This window comes from Ptiloglossa arizonensis, chromosome 4, assembly GCF_051014685.1.
Source record: "Ptiloglossa arizonensis isolate GNS036 chromosome 4, iyPtiAriz1_principal, whole genome shotgun sequence".
NCBI classification, from domain to species: Eukaryota; Metazoa; Arthropoda; class Insecta; order Hymenoptera; family Colletidae; genus Ptiloglossa; species Ptiloglossa arizonensis.
Window position 1 is genome coordinate 28,181,057 of NC_135051.1, and position 18,706 is coordinate 28,199,762.

Consider the following 18,706-nt stretch of genomic DNA (forward strand, 5'->3'; position numbering starts at 1 on the left):
CTGGCGTAAAAATGCGCTATGTATTCGACAGAATTCACTATAAGCGATCCGGAGCGGCCAAAATTTTTTGCTTTGACTTAGACTACGTGGGAGAAGCAAAATGTCGAAAACATTTTACAACCAATATCACAAGAACTGTATTAATTTTTATTTTTTTCTCAAGTAATCGGAAGTCCTTTTAACATCGTAATGTTCGTTAAACAAATTTCTTAACTTGCAACAAGATTTAGTGAAACACCCTACATACGTGCACGCGCGTGTGTGTGTATGTATGTGTTGAAATCATGCTTATCAATAATATATTAAATAGAGTACGCACGTATATGTTTTCTGTCTACATAAAAAAAAACAACGCTTCAAAATCTCTCTCCCTCTCCCTCTCCCTTTCATTGTTATAAACTAATTTTGATACTACCAGGGACAGGGGGGATTAACGTCAGCGCTGACAGCATCTCTGCTTTCTATGCATTCTCTTAAAGCTATAGAGGTAAGTGTAAAGATGCGAATACTGTTAAGGCTGACAGCTGTTTCAAGAAACATCCCTTGTCTGCGGTGTTGCGTCCGGTCCACGCCATTCGCGTCGTTTCTCATTAATTACAAGTTAGTTTTTACGTAAGTTACAAAAATTTTAAACAAAACGGTCGAACCAAGTTGATCGTTACTTAAAATCGAGAAGCAAACGGACAAGGGAACGATGCAGATGCTCATGGACCACGAAACGGAAATGAAAATCTCACGGCGCCGCGATAGTACGGCGTTCGATCGATTTTCGTTCATTCAATACAAAGTAGAGGTACTTCGCTTCGTGTAAATACAATAATATACAATCTTCGTTTATCATCGTCGTTATCATCATCATCATCATCATTATCATCATCATCGTCATCGTTGGTCATCGGTCCTCGTCATTGTTATCGTTATCGTTATCGTTATCGTTATCGTTATCGTCATCGTCATCGTCATCAACATTATCATCAACATTATCGTCATTTTGTATCATTCGTTTTTTTTCGTTTTTTTTTTTTTTCATTTGGAGTTAAACCTTACTGTGACCTCGGCGCGTTCAATGCCGAAAAACGGAATCGATCTACGCTCTAGAGTGAGTCGAGAGACAAAACGATTGAACGAAAATTCTCTATCTATACATTTTTAACATCTTCTCTCGCGGCGACGTCTTCGTTGCTTCGGTTATCGCATCCTCTTCTTTGCTCATTCCTCCTCTTTCCCTTCCCCTCCTCCGCGCTCTGTCACATATTTCTCCACCTTTTCAGAGCGACATACATTGCCACCCTCTGTCCGTACTTTCCCTCGTTTTTCCGCTGTGTCCTTCGTCTCGTCACATTTCGTTCGTAATTTCCTCCAGTTCCGAGGGAAACGACTCGCGTGTGTTTGTTGTTCAAAGAACGTCGTACACGTCAATGAAGGCAAACGACGACTCGACCTGAGGTCTCTTTACGCTTCCCGGTTCGATACACGTTCTCAAGGGTATAGTCGTCGGAAACGATACAATCAACTTCTCAGGTGGCATAAAATTGAAATCTTCGCTCAACCCCTCGGCCGCTGAGCAATTCGATCTTTTAGCAGGCATCGCTTGTGGAAATCTCGTAATCGCGTTTGTCAAGCTTATTCGGTCAACACCCACGGGCGTTCACCGCACGGACCGTATCGATCGATCGATCGAATGCTTGCAGGCGACACCGAAAGGATTAAAGTAAAGAAAGAAAAGTTACTTGTATTTGATCAATTCTTACTATTTTTCCTTTCATACATTTATGCACATCATTCTGCACACCTTGCTGAATTCACGACTTTATTGCATCTCTTCCATCGACTATACAATATTTCGAAACTGCTCCTTGCTACAACCTACTACGTCCGTCTACCTACGTATCGATCTACTGTACACGGATACCTTGGTCGTAACACTAATCGTGATAACAAATTACATGGTATGTATTACCTACATGGGGACTCGCTGTGCGTATGTATCGTTCACGCGTGCACTCCCACACGCTGTGCGATCTACACTAGTGTTTGTTTCTGTGTATTTTATGTGTATCTCTCTACGTACGTATAGTACTCTGTTTCTGTGTACGTTTCCACCCGTGTGTTCCTGCGCGTATTTTGTGTGTGTATGTGTGTGTATGAAATCATACATTGGATTCTGTGTGTGTAACGATGCAAAACAACTACAGCGTGTGTTGTGCTTCCGTACAACCGATATCGTCTTCTCTTATGTGTGGTTTCTATCGGTGGCTATGGGTAATCTTTAACCCTTAAACAGGTGCACGCTTATTATTCGAAAAAGTTCTATCTTCTACGTTGTCTAAGAGATTCTATCCGTCTATGTTTATTTTTTCATTTTCTTCTTCACGATTTAGAAACTTTTTGGATAAATCGTCAAAAGTAAACGCTATCACGAGAGGAAGAACTTGGATAAACGTGCAATTAAGACAAAATTCTTTAAGCTTTACATTATTTACTTTATCTTTCTCTCTCTCTCACTTTTTACGACGTTGCTCATCGCTTAAAAAACACTATCTGCTCTCGTTGAATTGACCCAGCGACGCTACGCCGCATTGTCGTCTTTCTAAGTACATTCGATAATAAATTACCTTTTTTTTCTTTTCTTTCGATATTTGTGTTAGATAATCTAGGAAATTCTAGGAAGTAAAATACTTGCCCTCTTAAGGGTTAAAGATGGTTCGTAAGGAACGTCCGAGCAGGCTCGTCGAAGATAGTTCGAATGTAACGATGAGAATAGGAAAGGGAAACCGAAGATTATGAAAACGTAACCGCGACATACCGAAAATATCTAAAAATTATTCGAACAATGCATAGAAGATACATGTACGAAGCAGTGTATTCGAATGAAATTTATCTCTCGCTTGCTTTTTGAAAACATAAAACACGGAAAATGGGTAGCATTTATTACCCACAACACAACGATCTATCGTTGACGTCGAACTAACAACAAATCGATATAACTCTATAACGAATACAAACGGGAAAAACGAATACAAACGCTAAAATAATTGAAGTTATTTGTTCAAGTGCCTATTTGTAAACTCGTCTCTTCTAAATGATCTACCATTACTCGAAGACTAAATAAACAGTAATAAATAAATTGTGAGCGCACAATCCCGAGAGCAAGTAACTGAAAGTAACTGAGCGTGTCTGTGACTGTTGGTACTGGTTTTATTGTTGACGCTGGTGTTGTTACTGTAGCTGTTGTTGTAATCGGTAGTGATAGTGGTAGTGGTGGTGGTGACAGTGGAGATGATAGTATTGGTGCTGTTGGTGGCCGACGGGGTGCAGGTGGTCGAGAGTGGCCTTACTTGAGTAGTTGATGGGCTCGCTCGTTGGCCACCTTTATCCTCGTCTCGTTCGATTCGCCCTGCGTGCCAAAAAAAGAAACAAACGAAAGATCGTAACCCAACACACAGCCGTGTATCAAGATCGCGTTATTATCGATCTCGTTAATTCAATTAGTCTGCACTCATCTCGCTCGCGCGTCGTCGTCGTTTTTCCCTTCCAGTCTCTCTTTTCTCGAGAAATCGGAGAGAATATCGAGAAAGCAACAAAACTCGTACGCAACAGTCGCAATACCAATAACAACGACGACGACGACGACGATCTTGCGGGGTTTCGTCCAAAAAATAAGATCCTAAAGGGTTAAATGTATATATAAATAAATAAATTAATAAATATATATATATATATATATATGTGTATATATATATATATATATATATATATATATATATATATATATGTTTATATATCACCATCGTACGTGTAAATATATACATTGTCTCTCAAAAGTCTAGGATTCCCCAAATGTCTTTTACTTCGTTGCGTACAATGAAAGACAACTTTATTTTACAACGGAACATAACCATCGGAAACATACAGAGAATGAAATGTTACCACAATCACACTATTACCTTTGCGTGAGATGCTCTAAAATTATATACATGTTTTTAACTTCCGAAATGTTACACCGGCACGCAACTAAAACATTGAAACGTAATAAATTAGAATTAAGAGAAACGAGAAGAAGATACTTCTGATGAAACTGAAATTCTTCTCTTATATCTAGACGATACAAATTTACCAAGTTTGGACAATTTTCGCGCGTTTTTAGTTACGTTTGATCCCAGACTTTCGACGGCAATAACTTATGTATAGTGGATGTAAGAAATATAGTGGGAAATATTAGCACGCGGAATTGGTTCGTTGAACAATACCCTTATTGGGCTGCAAATATATTCTTTTCATAACAAAAAGCTGTTCATTGACTACAGGACCGTCTTCAATGAACATTTTTCGTCTTTTATATATTCTTAAGGAAAGATATTTTTCTTAAAAAATTGTATAGTATTGTATTAGATGTCTTGCTTAATGTCAACCTCGTGTAAAAAAAAAGCATTTTTTTTACACATACATCAAACATTAAAGAAACACTTTACATTATTACGATTTTGCTATATTTCCTCCACCAAGTATACGTATGACTATCGTAGAATTATCGTAAAAACCAGCTGGACGACATCAACGACGAAGAAGATGGCGCGGTTACAGGGGATACGAACTAAACGACGTATAGGAAGTAGCTAAATACACGACGCGAGACCTGTAAGACACGCATGGAAGTTTCGATGCGACCCCGGGAAGCAACTCGATGATTTCGTTGTAGCAGAAACAGGTGGATCGAGTTGGAGACACGGGTTGGGTTAGCGAGTTGACGATGTCCGACCGACGACGAGAAGGCAGAAGAAAGGGCGTGGTGGACGTGGAGCGTAATGTACATATATGTATATATATACACATATATATAGATATAGTGTATATATATATAGTATATATATATATATATATAGTATATATATATATATGTATATGTATATATATATATGTATATGTATATGTATATGTATATGTATATGTATATGTACATATTTGACTATTTGGGGCTCGAAGGAGGCGGGTACGTGGGCAGAGAGACGCATTTTACTTGAGCAGGTCGTGCGCACGCTGATTCGCCACGGCTATCCTCGTTTCGTTTGACTCGCCCTGCGGATTATCATAGTATGGATTTGGTCATAGGTGGCACAGAAAAAGAATCTTCAAATCGAACGTAAAGGCAAGAAACAACAGTTAAAGGAGAAGCTAAAATATAGGGAGAAAAGACTGAAAATAAGGGGCGTACAAAGCGTGACACGATTGATTTATCGGTTCAATTTTTTTTTTTTCCTTTTTTCAATTTGCTCGTGCTACCCCTATCTTTTCACTTTTTAATAATTGTGATTGCAGCGTATGGCCGAACACAGAAGACAGCCCGTGATAGTGACGAAAAGAAGAATGACGTTGTGCAATGACGAGAGGAAGTAAAAGGACGGCTAGTCGTGCGGTGCACGTGCGTACGCATGCCAAAATGAAAACGAAACAATCGTCAATCGATCGTTTTTCAATCTTCCGTGGTTATTCGTAACCGACATCTATTTCCATATTGACCTCTTGGTATTTTTCTTCGATGATTGTTTCGTTCCCGAAAATAGAACTTCCGTGCCAATACAAAAATTGTATAATATATATATACATATATATATACATACATATATATATATATACATACATACATACATATATATATATATATAATAGAAATTAAAATAAATATACAGAACGTTCTATTCAATGCCCTCTCCTCAAAAGAGAGTTAATCCCGTCTTCGTCGGGTGAAAGTTTTTTTCACCAGGAAGAAACCATGCGAAGAAGATTCGTGGAAATCGATATGTGACGTATCGTGTGATTCCCTTGTAATTGAAGGGTCCAAGTTGTGGGAAAGGAAGGACTGCGATGACTACGAAATAGAACGCGTATTCGTCCGATACGGTGCCCATCGTCGGCGGCCAGATATATCACGATTAGACATTCATCGCGGTAACAAAAACTGGCAAACTGTTTCTCGTATAGAGCGTAACGTTCTTCGTGTTACCTTTCGTTTTGATCCACCGTGCGCCAGCTTTTCATTCGTAAAGAAAGTTTAACAGTGATCCTAGTGATCACTGTTAGACGCGTGAGAGCAAAGTACAACTTCCGGTGATACAAGAAAGAAGATAACTTCCAAATTGTTCGATTCATTCTGTCGAGAATCGCGAGTGGAACGAGGGAACATGGACGGAAGAATAATCGAGGAGCGTGCAGGGTGTTCTTAAAATAAATGACCAAACAGTCTTAGGAATACATTCTACCGATCGTAATGATAAAAGAATATCGGACACGTACGGGTGTTTAACTACTTATCTTCCAAGTATAGCCTCTTAAAATTGCACGTTACTGGATTTATTCCTAGAGCAAGAAAACAAGTTTCGATGCAACCGAAATCGTCGTTCTTGTCGTCATTTCGCTAACCTATTCGAGTAATATCGAGTAATGTGCAATTTTCGATGTCGGCAGCTCGGAAACGTATCGTTTCTTTGTCATTGCAGTGTGTAGAATATTCGGAATAAGCTTGGCCACTTATTTTAATAACAACCTGTACAAGAAAGCGAAAGCGACGACGAACGTGTGTTGTGCATCGCTTTGAGCGCGTGCATCGTGAGATAAAAATCCACGCATGCACCGTGGAGAGAAAAAATATATAGCGGAGCTAATCGTACGTAGTGGTAATCATTATTTCCAACAACTTTCTCGACGCGTTCAGACCTTGCTCTTTTCATCCTTGCTAATGCGCGATCAATATATCTACACCGATCGATCAAAAGTATTCGCTTGTTGAATGGTTCGTTTCTCGGTCAGAAACGCCCTTCCCCCTCCGTATGTACAATTTTAAAGACGAATTAACTCGTCCAATACAAATATAATAATCCGATTATAGACAGGTATCTTTGGACAAACGAACGAAAGAGTGAAAAAATTGCGTGTCTTTGTAACGGAAATAATAATAATAAAAAAAAAAAGAAATACACTCGTTCTCACCGTACAAGAGTAACTGCTATTAAAATTCTGCGATAAGATGCTATCAATCTCGAATAACGAGTCAACTCGTCTTCTCCAGTTAACAGGTCGATAAAGGGAATACGGACCGAGCAAACTCCGAACGTCCGGTAATTTTTCCGGCTTCAAACGCTTTGTCTCGTCTCGTCTCGTCTCGTCGCGTCGAGCGAGGATTTGCAAACCGTTTTCTCACCTTGCGATTGATCCTATCGATCTGCCGATTTTGATTCTCTAGTTCACTGCCCATGTCGATCGCCATGTTTCTCAGATTACTGATCATCGTGTTCACTTGACTCATGTTCTCCTCCATTTCCGTCTCGCGGGCATCGTTCGTGATCTTGGCGATGTAGCCGCTCTGAGGGCCGAGCCCGTTGCGATCGTCCATTACCCGTTGAGGTTGGTTGTTCACCACCTTACCGTCATCGTTGCCCTTCCACGTTCCCTCGTCTTCCTTGAAGCTGGCGCTCCTGTACGTAATCACGGATACTCGATTAGAAAACTTGCACCGTTTACAAATGCTTCGAAAAAACACACCGAATTGTTTCAGAGTCGCTGACACGCGAATGTACAGTAGTCACGGGCGACCGATAATAAGAGAGTACCAGCGTCAACCCTTTGCGGAATTATTATACCATCGAGCTTAAACTAACCAAATCGTTCCCGAATCTAAGACACGGGCGTAGAATAGAATTAAAAATTTTCCGGTACTATTACCGCCCCTTTGTATCTACCCTCATAGGTTTTCTATACCCCCGATGAATACAGAAGAATGCATCACAGGGAATACCATGAAAACTGTCTAATTTTTAAACGTTCCGACTCGATCCGCAAACAGTTAACGATCGTATATAAGAAGTTTTTATCTGCGCTGTAAATCAAAAGGCTCGATTTCAGATCAGTAAAAACGGTAAAGCGATTCGGGACAGCCCTACTTGTTGCACGGAAGAACGCAGAGACCACAGCACTTTTCCATTCCAGTGAGATTTTTCTCGGCCTCCCGCATGTCGGCGTTGATCTGGTCCATACCCTCCTCGATTCTGTCCAGTTGTTCTGTTTTATTGTACGAGAAGAAAACATTAAAATCGTTCCAGTCGCGTTTTCGGTGTAGCGCCGCTCGAAAGAGAATGGACAATCCGTTGGAAAATAAATCTCAAGGAATTACAACATTTTACACAACGCATCATTTGTACTTGACTAAAAAAGCTCTCGTCGGTGTTCGACGACTAAAGGAAAAAGAAGGAGAAAAAAAAATACTGTCCAGTTCTCTTTCGAAGACTTCGTTTTTTACTTTTAAAAAACGGACTCGATCGTCATATCTGGCATCGTCAAGAAATAAAGTACTCCTTTTCTATAGAATCCTTGTACAATCTCCAAAGTTTCCTTTTACGTACGACGAAATGAAACGTATTTAACAAAATCGGAGCCGCGACACTTTGTTTCTTGATTCCGAAAGACGATCAGAGGCTATATATTCTACGAGGAATCGTCAAGAGAATCACCGTTTTATCGACGCAAAGTGTCTTTAACAATGACGAAAATTCTCAAGGTATTTATAAACTTTTTATCGACAAATATCAAACGATATGTTTTCCAATCCATGTTAATACTTGTGGCAAGAGATCGTCGTTTATAACACCAAAGAGAAAGAAAATGGCATCGAAGATAGATCTCATTGGCGGATTCGTCACGGATAAGTTTCAAAAGGTAATTGAAAATATTTCGATGATATCTCTCGACGAACGATCCTCGGTAAAGAAAAAAAAAAAAAAAAAAAGAACGAGTGCAATAGATAAGCAGAGTTTCCCTACTAAGGGTTCCTAAATTCGGGTGAGTAGCTCTGTATGTACTGGGGTGTAACGGTGGGTATAATCTAAGGGTAACTGGATACAATTTGAACCAAGTATACTTAACGAGTAAGAGTAACGCGTTGTTGATGCTAATATATTACACATGTGCCGATCAACGCAGGTAAGTATAACAATAAGTACAGTTGCAAATAGGTGGTACTGACTTACACCGTGCCGGAAGTAACGGAGAGAGGCGTTTAAACGTGGTGCGCGTGTCGTGCGACCCGATACATCTGTATTATTCTTTCTTTTCATTTCCTTCTCTGTTTTCTTGTAGTCTATTTGTTTTGTTTCTGTTTTTGTTCGTTCGCCTTCGTGAGATTACGTTCACGTAAGGAAACGGAGTTAGAATATAGGAGGAAGCAGACGGAGAACGATAGGACGCAGAGAGAAAAAGAGAGCGAGAGCGAGAGTGAGAGTGAGAGTGAGAATGAAAATAAAATAGACAAAAAGAGAGAAAGTGAAAAAAGTGAGACAAGTAGAAATATAGTAGACTGAGAATAAGTGTGTGAGAAATATAGCCAAAGGCAGGCGAAAAAATAGAGACAGAGGAGAGAAGATGCCAAGAGGAGAAGTGAACAGAGAGAGAATTCGATGATCAAACTCAAAGCAGCAACGAAAAACAAAGGGAGGAAAATAGTGAATGCGATAGAAGGAATGGTCGAAACGACAGTAAAACGAAGGTCAAACCAGATGCATGGGGAGAGGGAAACGTAAACGATCTGAACGCTGAAGGTGGTGAGAAGATGTCGGTAGAAACGAATCCCGTGATCGTTTTGGTGCTTTTAGTTAGTATCGACTGACGAGTTCTCGACTGAAACTAAACCCGACAGAAGCGGAATTTTGCATAGTGTCTGGACAATATTGCACGCAATTAATGTTTTGAGCAACATATACAATATACGTACGTATACCTACTGATGTAATAATATACGTATAGGTATTGTATATCGGCGGGTGAAGGTATAGAATTTTATTCACGAGTATACACAGAATTCGTCGATCGTTGCTTTTGTGTCGGTTGAGACCAAATGTAGGTGTGTATATACATACATATATGCATAAATATATATATATATATATGTGTGTGTGTACACATATACATAGATTTCTTTGTAAAAAGAACGCGATTTTTACGTTTGATAAGTTTAATGTCTGTATGTCTAGATTTGAAATGGCTTACCGCCTTGCTCGTCCAGCATTACGAGGGTTTTCATCCCGACCTCGTGGCTCTAAACAGGCAACCGACCAATCAGCGACTGTGTTAACACACACGTGAGGATACAGGAAGCACCGTCGAAACGCTCCCTCGCTTCGCTCCGCAAACATTTCCGTGTTTCTCTATGCGCGTGTGACGCCACTCTTCTAACGCGGATGAAGCACAGGTCATTTTTTTTTTTACACGCACAGTTTTTAAACCGTGGACGTTAAACCATCGAGGAATCGGACCATTGTGCATCGATTCAGATATACGAGAGAGAGAGAGAGAGAGAGAGAGAGAGAAGACAGATTGATTTAACTGCACGAAGCATCAAGATTGATTTCGCTCCACGTCTGCCTCTTCTTTTCTCTTCTCTCCTTGCCCTTTCTCGTATTTCTGTTCTCGTATACGAATCGTTCGATCAGGGCAAATCGGATTCGTCGTGGAGAGCACGTCATCTGGTCATCATCTTCCTCGAGAAGAATACGCATCGGAGGAGCGAGAGTGCGCGTATAACGACGATATTTCATTCTAATTTATTAATTCTACTGTGGATCAGGCTCTGCTGGAGGATCGGGATCTTTGCATTTGTAAGGCGAAATCAGATGCAGAAACGGAGGACTCTGTTGTGGAACAGTTGGATTTACCAACTAAACAGCCAAAACATCCTGAGGACTCGAAATAACACAGAAACGTCAACATCCGAAGGAGCGAATCTAACCGTGATCAGGAGGGGGAAAACTCGTCGAACTTTTAACGTAAAATATTATTGTAACGCATTATCGTCTTCGCCGGTCCTCTGCTTCGTTTCAGTGCACGTGAACCGAAGAATTGAAAGCAGTGGTAAAGTAAAATGGCACCTAAAGAGTAACGCGAATTTATACGAATTACTTGTAAAAACGATCGGCGAAGCGAAGAAGCGACTGACTAACAATCGAAATTTCTCGACCGATCGTTAGGACGATCAATAATGAAACAAGGCCAAGGGGTTGGTAAATCCAACGCTTTGGGAACAGAAAAACACTTTTGGGAGAGGGGAATATTTTGATAAGGCACGTCGATCTGTGAAATTTCCTAGATCAAATAAAATTAGAGACAGTTAGAATAACATAGCAGTACCAGACGACGAAAACGTAGTTACACGTTCTAATAATATATCGCTTCTCAGGAATGGTCTTTGGGTAGAGTTTCGTCGAGGTTGGTGATCGAGTCTAAGATCAAAGCTTTTTTGGGAGGATGAACACACGGATTATGAGGGAGAACGATGTTGGGTTTCATCGGATGAACCGAATCGAATTAGTGACAAAGTGACGCGGTGGCGAAGATGCGAGAAATCTGATGTTAAAATAGGAGCAGATAAAGGCAGAAGCAGATTAAAAGGAAGAAAAGACACGCTTCATTTTTTTCCAGTGTAGGCACTCAGAGTACCATGGCGCTGTAAGATACAGAATTAGAAGGTTGTTATAGTTAAAGGACAGAAGAGATCAAGAACTAGAGATAAATGCGCGTACGAGTTCCTGAGAATCAGAAGAAGCCATACATTTGTGTGTATATGCGTGTATGTGTATGTGTGTGTATATATATATATATGCGGGTGTATGTATATATATACACACACACATATATATTACACACCCACACACACATTTCTTTCGCGGAGATTGCGAGCGTATTTCTCAAAACGAAACTTAGGCAAATTCTACACGGGGGAAAACGAATGATGGTATATTTACCGCTTTCGTTCCACGCACAGCGAAAGTGACTTTAATCGTTGAATACTGCACAAATTTATAATCCATTCGTTTCTATTATCATGGGATATAAATTTCATGACTTGTGACGCGTTTATACCCACGATGATATAAAAAAAATAAATATTTTTTGGATCGCATTCGAAAACTTAGTGAACCGTTAAAGGATTAAAAAAATCGCATAAAACGGATCAATTTAAAGCCGCATTGAAACATAAAGTTTGGCGACACTGACTATTCCATGGATGGACCCATGGATGACGCGTTAAAGTTACTACCACTGTACTTCGTGGAACCGAGGATAGCGAAATTGATAAAACTGCGAATTTATTTAATTGTCCCGCTCGATTTGTGACGACGTTCAAGTGTGTCCTCGTGTCCAACAACGCGCAATTTTTCGAGAAATTGATCATCTACTGGCGAATCGATCGAATTTAATTGCACCTCCTTGTTTTTATTTTTGGTTCATATTTCTGTATATTCTATAATTCTCTATTCGTTCTTCGAAAAGAGAATCTTTTTTAATTTATTTTGTTTGTTGTTTGTTTATTGCTGAGGGAACTGCTTACCGCCTTGATGGTCTAACATCGTCAGAGTGTTCGCTGCGACATCCTCGCTCTACGACAGGGTCGAAGGGCCCACACGTTAACGGAAACGAAAGATCGTTCAGTGATGCGCGTGAACAACTGCGAAATTAAGTCAGAGACAAACAAGCAGCCCGCGTGCACGCCTTGCCACAGGAAATATCACGGATTTGCTTCGGGAATTCCAAACAATCGCGTACCCGGTAAGGGAGAAAAATGAGTTTCGCACCGACTTTATGCGCTATGGGATGAAACAAACAAGAGGGTGGCGGTCATGTTCATCTATCGCATTTCCTCGCCGATATTTGCCCTCTTTTTCGAAGACTCGTACGCGGCGCTGCGATATGATCGGAATCCGTGATGTGTGACAAAACGTGCCGGGTTATAATCAAACAGAAACTTTATAATATTCATCTATAAAATAAAAAAAAAGCACGTTCTAGATGCACGTCCGCGTAAATTGTCAAATTTGGCTAAAAACCAACATTTTCAATGGAATCTATCCTTTTTAAAACAGTTCTACCCAGACGTATACCTTGAACGTGACAATACATCGGAACAAAACATAAGAATACAATGGTGAAAAGATAAAAAGGTGAAATGACGCGAAGAACAAAATGATGACGAAAAGACGACGATGTGATCTCGTAAGCTAGAGCGAAACAAACGAGTTGGTGCGAGTTGTACTATTTCAGCTACAAGTTTATATGTTCAACTTTCCCACACACAGCGACACTGACGTGAACGCCTCTGCTTGCACCATGCGCTGCGCACTGCTAAGACAATATTGGGAAACACGATACCGATATACAGTTTTGCAGCTTCAAAATGATCAAACGCAATAACTACGCATTGAATTAATCAAAAGCCACGGATATTAATCAGGAGGAGGGGGGGGAGAGGCGGAATAAATAGTACCGAATAGTCTAACGAGCAGTGAACCCTTTCGCTTTTCACTCTTATCGTTCGCTTCTTAATTCGATTAGCGAAAGCATATTGATATCGAATCGAATCGTCTAATCGCCTGATCGCACTACTATCGCATATATGTAATATATACATGACGGTACTGATAAACTCGCAGATCAAAAAGCGAAAGACAATAAATACCTAGATGGTAAGACGACGGTCGACAAGTACGTTCGATGAAAAACGAGTTGAAGTAACAAGATAAAACACAGAATCGTATGTATCCATATTTATATACATACACATACATATATCGAGTATATATAAAGAATGGGCCAATAACTACAAACACTTTAATTATATTTGAAATTGCATACCCCGTTAGAAGAAAAGTTGTCCGATAAAGGAGTCATTCGTCGCACAGCGAGAATAATTTCTCTGTAAGTGGTGGGCACTTCCAAGATACGAAAGTCCACACTACTAGTTGCAGTGCCTACTGTAAGCTACGATTTAATCGATATTTTCTCTGGTACTTAACCATCCATGACCTTGAATACCCCTGAACGCCCTTGTGTTACAAATCATTGAATTTATTTTAACAAAAAACAAAGGTAACCTTCGTATTTCTAGAACGGCTACACCTACAAAAGAAACTGTTATTGTACATCATCGAATAAAACGAATTTTTCTTCAATCGTTGCGTTTTTTACAATAATTAAAATGTTTAATAGTTACTGGATCACTCTGTATATACACTCAGTATATAAGTTGACCTATTTTAATTCATGAATGGAGTTATCGTGGAAAGTAAGATTTAGCCGCCAGTTCCAATTATTTCACTTTTAATCTGTCAGTACGAAAATTTTGTTTATAGAATATACAATTCTGCGTAAATTCTGCACTTTTTATTTATGAATACTTTTCTTCAATATTTTTCTCAAAATGTTTGTTATTACATGACTGTCTCGTATGAGACAGTACATGTATACAGGTACTGTATGATACAAACGAATCGAAAAGAAAGTTTGATGCAAAGCAATTTACAACGCACCTGAAAGGAACTTTTAGAAATAACTACGACGAAATTTTGCTAAAATTGATGGTACGTCCTTACGTTTAATTGGAGAAAAATAAAGATATAAATCAAACAGAATTCCAACGAAAACATTTACACAACTTTGCAGACAAGAACAAGAAGAATTTTGCTGGGAACTTCTCGTCGAAATGCTTTACGACTATCTTTGATCTTTTTCCATTCAACGCACTTTCCAAGATAAAAACAGTTATAGATTAAAATGGGACATTCAATACAAAAAAAAAAAAAATAAAAGTCACGACAGAAAAAGAGAAACAAATATCTACCACTAAAACGTTGACGAGTCATAGTTACGTTGTTCGAGGTTTTACACTAAATGAAAAAGGTAGAGGATTACATACACACATACACACACACAAGCGCGCGCGCGCGAGGATAAACATCTGCGCACCGAATACTTGATTGCTGGTGTATAACAGAGACAGAAACAAAATATCGAGATAGATATATGGATAGACAGTGGGAGAAACAATAGCGCGAAAATAAATGGTTATCGAAACAGAGGTTGAAAAAGGTGTGGAAGCATGGAATCGTGGCGTACAAAGGGACGAAGAAACAAAACAGACCGTATTGAACGAGTTAATTCGATCCGCACACTGGATACGACACAATGTACAAAATTTGCCCTACAGCGTTTCGGACCTCTCGTATTCGTGTACTGGCAGCAGCAGCAGCGATAGCAGCACCAGCAAGGATAGAGTTAAGTGATTGCAGTAGTTTATGTCTTTGTCGTGTTAGTAGGCAACAGTGGTAATGTCGTTTCTAGCGGGCCATGCAAAAGTTAAAGAAAATCCAATTAGCGTATTCCTAGTGTTCTTCCCATTGTATGGAACGAAAGAAATTTTGGTATTTTGGAGCACATCTTGTAAATATAATTACAATTTATAGTATACGTTAATTGAAACAATCGGTAAGGTTTTGTCTAGCAGACCCTGTCCAAGCAGATTCAGAATGGGAATCTCAACTTACGTTTTCAAGAAATAATGGGTCTTTAATACAACAGGCTTTTATGCCAACTTAACGCATATTATTTGTAACAAATATCTAATTTCGGACTTTTGTATCTAACCGTGACTGTAACAACGTTAACAATGATCGACGATGTTAGTGATATTAGTGATGATGATCAGTAGAGTCGTAATAACGGTAGTAGTAATAGTAATAGTAGTAGTAGTAGTAGTAGTAGTAGTAGTAGTAGTAGTAGTAGTAGTAGTAGTAGTAGTAGTAGTAGTAGTAGTAGTAGTAGTTGTAGTAGTAGTAGTAGTAGTAGTAGTAGTAGTAGTAGTAGTAGTAGTAGTAGTAGTAGTAGTAGTAGTAGTAGTAGTAGTAGTAGTAGTAGTAGTAGTAGTAGTAGTAGTAGTAGTAGTAGTAGTAGTAGTAGTAGTAGTAGTAGTAGTAGTAGTAGTAGTAGTAGTAGTAGTAGTAGTAGTAGTAGTAGTAGTAGTAGTAGTAGTAGTAGTAGTAGTAGTAGTAGTAGTAGTAGTAGTAGTAGTAGTAGTAGTAGTAGTAGTAGTAGTAGTAGTAGTAGTAGTAGTAGTAGTAGTAGTAGTAGTAGTAGTAGTAGTAGTAGTAGTAGTAGTGGCAGTAGTAGTAGTAGTAGGACTGTACAGTGGTAGTTGGCTGTCGTTTTTCTTCGTCAACCGCGAATTCACACCGTCTCGCATAGACATCTCTGCTAATAAATATGTACATCTAACTCGTATTTCTGAAACAAATCTACCGCTACTTCTCAGTTGCAAACATCAATCGAACAGGGAGTTGCGTGTATAGTTCCAGTTTCATTGCAGTTGGTGTGATCTCGATAAAGTTCGAAGAGAAAAAAAGCACGGGCAAACGTAAGCGACGGAACTTTCGCGGTAGATGTGGACGCTCGGATCTCGAGAACTAAAAGAAAGAAGAAAGGAAAAGAAAACTGAAGATGTCGTTTCGTTGAAATGATAAACGCGACGATCAAGGAACGCGTCATCACGCTTCACGATACAACGGAATACTATTAATAAGCGTGCCTTCCTGTGACCCGTAACGAATAAACGCGCCGATTGAAAAACGAAGAAAGTAAAAAGAAACAGGTCTGTACTTACACGTGTACACCGTGACCGGAGATCGTTCGGCGGTTCGCGATTTCCCCCGAATGGCGTAAAAGCGATACAGAGTCCCATTCATTTTCGACTACGAGTTTAGCCACTGGTACGAAAATCAAAAACGTATCCGAAAGAACAAGAGAAAACGGGCTATCCACGCGAACAAAGCCGGTAAAACAATTATCTATCGGGCGAAGAAATGTCAAGAGAACGCGAATATTTTCGAGATAAGCAACCGCGGCAAAGTGGTCTATCAATTTTCGTAAGGGTCGGAAGGGTGCGGAGAAAGGGAAGCGTCCTCGAAAGCGCCGAATGATCCGAAAGGTGTACTTTCCCCGTAGTGTGAATTGCGATCGTAAACGCAGACGTAGGAGGAAGGGACGAATGGGGGGGGGGGGTCCGGAAAATCAGGAAGGATAAACGGCAACGTTCCATCGGTAGTCTTCTGTGCAGAAACGATCAAACATCCACGGACGGAGATGGAAGGGCAGATTGGTTGAGTTCGATGCGGAGGAAATGTGGCACGACACAGTTCATTGTACGTGTGCGTGTACGTGTGTGTCAGGGGTAAGGTATGGAGTGAGAAAAGGCAAAGTTCCTTCTTCTGTTTGTTTACTTATATGGCTAAAAAGCGATTCACTCACCTCCCTGGTCATCGAGCGCGACCAGAGTACGGATGCCAGCCTCCTTGCTCTACGACAGACAGAGGCAGCACAACACAGACAACCACCACCAGTGTTAAAGAGTTGTTTCTTTTTTTTTAAGTAGTAAGTATATAGTATAGTAATATTAGTAGTATATTAGTAGTATATAGTATTACGGTATTAGGTAGAAACGGAGGGTGTACGGAGAGAAGTCGGTGGAGAGAAGTGGGCAAGCAAGTTCGAGGTTTTCGCTTTGTTGTAAAACGGTACAAGATATATGTATGTGTATAAACACATATACACAATACGTATATCGTTAGCGAATCATATTTATTCAGGGTTTGGGGAACTTGTACGCGTAATATGCAGCAGAAATGAGAGTAAAAGTTTATCTATTTGGTCATATATATTTTGTTTGTTTTTTCTTCGTTCTAAATGCCGAATCTAGATAGGACGCTCATTTGTATATACTTTTTTTTATATTGCGGATTAGTTTTCGACGCGTTTACGACGCGTTTACGACGCAGGCAAAAATGCAAAATATATATACATGTTTTTGTTTAAATATATATATATATTATCCTGCCTGCGCGATGAGGCAGAGACAGGTGGGCGGACAGGCGGTCAAGCAACGAAAAACGTTTTCACGGATTGACAATAGAAACACGTTGTATAATACATAAACACATAGATCGTTCTCGGTTCGAATGAGTATTTTTATTTCTCGATCTTTAAATATTTAGACTTGTCGCTTGTTGTTGCTGTTGTTGTTCTTGATGTTGTTATCGATCATGACGATGTTGTTGTTGTAGTTGTAGTTGTAGATGTTGTTGTTCCTGTTGCTCTGTGACTGTCGTCGCCATTGTTGTAGGTTTTTATTTTGACTTTTTTTTTTATTCATTTGTCGAATCTTCCTTTCGTGGCTAATCGAGATTGATTTCGTTAGAAGCGCGCGACGGCTCGCACAGACTTTGATTCTTTTCTCTGTATATTTAATTCCTATCTCTGTTTGTTTGTACGGACTCTTTTTTGGTTGTTGTTGTTGTTGTTCTGTTTCGATAGCACGTGACGAGTTGAAACCGCTCTTTTTTTTTAATTAGGAGGAGAGAATCTCGCGCTCTCTTCCATCGTCAATTTTGTCCACTCTTTGTCTTTCGTTCGAAGAACAAGAGCCGATAATTCCTACGAGGAAGAAAGTCGAGTTCCTAGAGAAAGTAGAAGAAGATAGAAAGAGCAATAATGCAAAATCTATAGAGTTTGAATATTCAAGAAACGAAAAGAATGTTCCACGACACGATGTACAATAAAGTATCGTATAATACAAAACAGTACAATATACAGTTTCGGTAGAGAGAGAGAGAGAGAGAGAGAGAGAGAGAGAGAGAGAGAGAGAGAGAGAGAGAGAGAGAGAGAGAGAGAGAGAGAGAAGAGAGAAAGAGAGAGAGTGTGTGTAAATCGAGTATGCGCAAGATAAAAAAAAAAATGGACGAGTCCCGATCGGTTTGAGTCGGGAGAGCAGAAAGTGAAACGTTTTTTAAGATAAACGACGCCGATGGAAAATTAACCGTTACATGTTCGAGCTCGCGAGATT

General features: G+C 39.7%; 1 protein-coding gene across 7 annotated transcripts in view; it reads right to left on the reverse strand.

Moving 5' to 3' along the window:
- Positions 1-1,789: 1,789 nt before the first annotated feature.
- Positions 1,790-18,706, reverse strand: part of Snap25 (Synaptosomal-associated protein 25kDa) — a 30,927-nt gene continuing 14,010 nt past the window's right edge. For 4 of the 7 annotated variants that reach the window (XM_076310008.1, XM_076310010.1, XM_076310009.1 and 1 more), the window contains 4 exons: positions 12,371-12,419; positions 7,935-8,052; positions 7,196-7,469; positions 1,790-3,397 (listed from right to left, as the gene is read on the reverse strand). In XM_076310008.1, the coding sequence (XP_076166123.1) occupies positions 3,335-3,397; positions 7,196-7,469; positions 7,935-8,052; positions 12,371-12,419 (504 nt within the window). In that variant the 3' untranslated portion in view covers positions 1,790-3,334. Of the gene's footprint in view, positions 3,398-7,195; positions 7,470-7,934; positions 8,053-10,032; positions 10,082-12,370; positions 12,420-17,115; positions 17,165-18,706 lie in introns of all 7 variants that reach the window. The other 3 variants (XR_012991829.1, XM_076310013.1, XM_076310012.1) reach the window with 3 other exon arrangements.